Source organism: Plasmodium fragile, assembly GCF_000956335.1.
Source record: "Plasmodium fragile strain nilgiri unplaced genomic scaffold supercont1.98, whole genome shotgun sequence".
Lineage (NCBI taxonomy): Eukaryota > Apicomplexa > Aconoidasida > Haemosporida > Plasmodiidae > Plasmodium > Plasmodium fragile.
Genome location: NW_012192678.1, coordinates 1 through 3,456, shown reverse-complemented (window position 1 = coordinate 3,456; position 3,456 = coordinate 1). Strand labels below are relative to the sequence as shown.

General features: G+C 44.5%; 2 protein-coding genes across 2 annotated transcripts in view; both read left to right on the top strand.

Annotated features, from left to right (window-relative positions):
* AK88_05158 (uncharacterized protein) overlaps positions 1-1,187 on the top strand; it is a gene marked incomplete at both ends in the record, with an annotated part of 1,718 nt that extends 531 nt beyond the window's left edge. The window contains 3 exons of the mRNA XM_012482760.1: positions 244-309; positions 553-691; positions 851-1,187. Of these exons, the coding sequence (XP_012338183.1) occupies positions 244-309; positions 553-691; positions 851-1,187 (542 nt within the window). The remainder of the gene's footprint in view (positions 1-243; positions 310-552; positions 692-850) is intronic.
* A 1,652-nt stretch (positions 1,188-2,839) lies between these two features.
* AK88_05157 (uncharacterized protein) lies at positions 2,840-3,320 on the top strand (the record flags this gene model as incomplete). Its single annotated transcript, XM_012482759.1, has 2 exons — positions 2,840-3,091; positions 3,201-3,320. Coding segments are annotated over 2 exons (372 nt in total), but the record flags the coding sequence as incomplete, so codon positions are not given.
* Between the last annotated feature and the right edge of the window lie 136 nt (positions 3,321-3,456).

Here is a 3,456-nt window from a genome sequence, read left to right as displayed (position 1 = left end):
TTTTTTTTTTTTTTTTTTTTTGTCCCTTGTGAAAAAATGAAAAATAAGAACAAATATGATTATCTGCTGAAGTTGTTACTGGTTGGCGATTCCAGCGTAGGTAGGTTGTCGTCCCCGTCCTGACCGTTTCTGGGTGGCCACGCAGCTGCCTACCACTGAACCGCTTCACCACTGCACCGCTTCACCACTGCACCGCTTCCTCATCACTGCCCCATCACTTCCGTCTCTCCCGCCCCCGCGCAGGCAAAAGCAGCATATTGTGCAGATACTCCGACAACCAGTTTGAGGAGAAGGTCCTGTCCACCATAGGTAAAAGAGGATCCCCCCCCCGTGAGGGGCGCGCCCATATTTATACACGGTGTGTATAGCGGCCCCTGCATTCGCCACACCAGCCCCACGTTACCTATTTGCGTGCTTATGTATTACGCCACTTATTTGCGTGCTTATGTATTACGCCACTTATTTGCGTGCTTATGTATTACGCCACTTATTTGCGTGCTTATGTATTACGCCACTTATTTGCTTGTTTGTTATATGTCGCCCCTCATATAGGCATCGACTTCAAAGTGAAGTACCTCAAAATAGACAATAAGACGATCAAGGTGGGCATTTGGGACACGGCTGGGCAGGAGAGGTTCCGGACCCTGACGTCTGCGTATTATAGAAACGCGCACGCGATCATCCTGGTGTAGTAAGTGGTTGAGCGGCCTAACGATACGAAGCTGACTGAGCGGGCTGAGTGGCCTAACGATGCGAAGCGGCCCATCATGAGTTAACTTGCCTCACCCCTGTGACCGGCCAACTGCTTATAACATGTATAATTTTTTTAACTTTTTTTTGCCCCCCGCAGCGACTGCACCGTGAGGGAGTCCTTCGAGAACCTGGACGTGTGGATTCACGAAATCGATAAATATTCTACAAACAAGAATGCCATTAAGATGTTGGTGGCGAATAAGATCGACAAAGCTAATCACGAAGTGACGAAAGATGAGGGGAAGAATTTCGCCTTCGAGAATAATATGTTGTTTTGTGAGACCAGCGCCAAGAATGATATTAATATAACCTACTGCTTTGAAGAGTTAATTCAGCAGATTTTAAATAACCCCTCTTTGTTAGAACTCAGCGTCGTCACCAAAAATTTGAAGCTAAGCAAGAAGGAGGAAAATCGAGCCAACTGCGTTTGTTAAGGCCACAGCGGAGGGAGCGTGTCCCTGTGGAGAGCAGGGGCCGGGGGGAAAAAAAAAGAAAGTGTTAGCCAATGCGTCACATATCGACAACGCGTCCACCTATTCATTACTGTTCATCTTGTCCTTATCTCTTTATCGCTATCTGTATCCCTATCCCTCTCTTCCCCACCACAAGCATATACAAAACACCCTTTGCACATTGGTTTGCCCTATATGTGTATGTATATATATTCACGCGTACGTGAAAAAAAAAAATGCCTCTGATTTATGAGCACCTGCTCAATTTTTGTATGGGTTTTATATGACCGCTCTCCTTGGGTGAAATCTCTCTCTCTCTCGCCCCACTCTACTGCGGACACAAGTGTACAGCACCCTCTCTCTCCCCCTGTGTGCGTGTACCCGTTCCCTTCTTTTAAATGCATAAATAAAAAAAAAAAAAAAAAAGTGACCGTTTTTCCCCCTTTTTACCCTTCAAAGCTATATCTCTTTTCCCCTCCCCCCCCCTGGACGTAGGTCTTCCGTCTGCCCCCGCCTGTGGAGCGGCCTCCCCGTTTGCGCGTCTTAACTGATTTTATCTACTGCTTGGCAGCGTGACTGATTTAGCGGCGCGACTGCTAACCCGCGCGACTGCCAACCCGCGTGACTGCTTCCGAACCGACCATTTCTTCTCAACAACGTGCTCATTATTCCTTTAATGTATAAAAAGTAAATCATATATTTTTTTCCCCTTGTAGTGAATAATCCCCCTTTTTCTTGCACATGTGTTTTTTTTTGTAATTTTAATATAAAGCCCCCCGATTTATAATATAGTACCTTCATGTTTATACGTAATATATATATATATGTTTTTTCCCCTTGTCCACGGTACCGTCGCCACTGCTTTTTTTTTTTTTTTTTTTTGCAAGTGTGGGTCGAAGTGCCGTTGACGCCTCTCATACACCTTTTTTAAGAGCACACACGTCTCAAAAATAATTGTGACTCCAACTTTTTGCTAGCGTTCTCTGGTCGTTTTAGCGCCGTTTGATGGTTTTTACACATCATTTAAAGTCGTATTTTTTTTTTTTTTTTAATTCCATTCCAAATGGATGTATTTTATTTATACTTCCGTTGTTTTTTGTCCCTTTAGTTGGGCTTTTTTTTTTTGGGCAACGATCCGATGTACAATCGAGCAGAAAGGATTAAAAGGGCGAGGAGACTCTCCTTTTGTTGTTGAGATTGTTCTTTTCTCCGCGTGTCGACTCGTGTATCACTAAATTAACTAGCTAAAAAAAAAAATGTTCGTTGCAAACGCGTTTTGTGAATAATCACATGTACATTTTTTTTTTTTTTTTTTTTTTTTTTTTTTAGCTAGTTAATTTGGACGGACATATTTTGCATATTAGCTAGCACAGCACATAGGGGGGGATATGTTCTCCCCAAAGGAACAAAAGCACACAACGGTGTTGAAAGGACTCCTGGACGGATGGCGATCTCCAAACCTTCGCCCAATCGTCACACCTGTGCAGTTGCCACGAAGGCGATGGATATATATCCCCTCCCCACATGGCATATCATTACGTGACGTTCATACATGTTGATGTGAAAACAGGAGGGCGACTTCAATGGTAGGGCGCCTCTCCCACAGTGTTGTGCCCGCCGTCCATGTCGACAGGATGAGGGGGATGCCGCTTGGCCAAATTATTAAAAAGAACTCGCCCAGCCAGGCACTCATCAAAAGTGCAATCCATCACGACAGCAGCTGCTGTGCATGTAAAAGAAGATTCTCCTTTTTTCGAAGCAAACTTTGGAGCCCAACTGAAAATATTATATATAGAAAAAACCTTGACATCAGTTGCAAAAGCCATGTGTTCTTCTACACCGTTCTGAATGTAGATCGGTACAGCCACTTCCTACCTTACGTCACGGTAAGGGGCTATCCCATGTGTGCGTGACAAAACGCATGAAGAGTTCATGATGGAGGCAACCCTTTTTATCGTGTGTAACTTTCCCCCCTCTCCCCCACCTCTATCACAGAAAAGCAAAATAACAGACAAGGCGGAGGAGCACTTCAAGGCCGTCCTCCAAATTGAGAATCTCCTGTTCAAGGAATCATATGACTCCGTCATTCGGTTCAAGGTGCCTACCACCGTCAAGGTTAGGGGGTTGTGTAAAACGTGCATCAGGGGTGGGATACTCCTAGAGGAATTTTCTATTGGAGCGGTGGGCAGATTTGATGCACCTCGTAACGACGTCTCCATTAAATTTGCTGTCCTTTTTTTTTTTTTTTTTT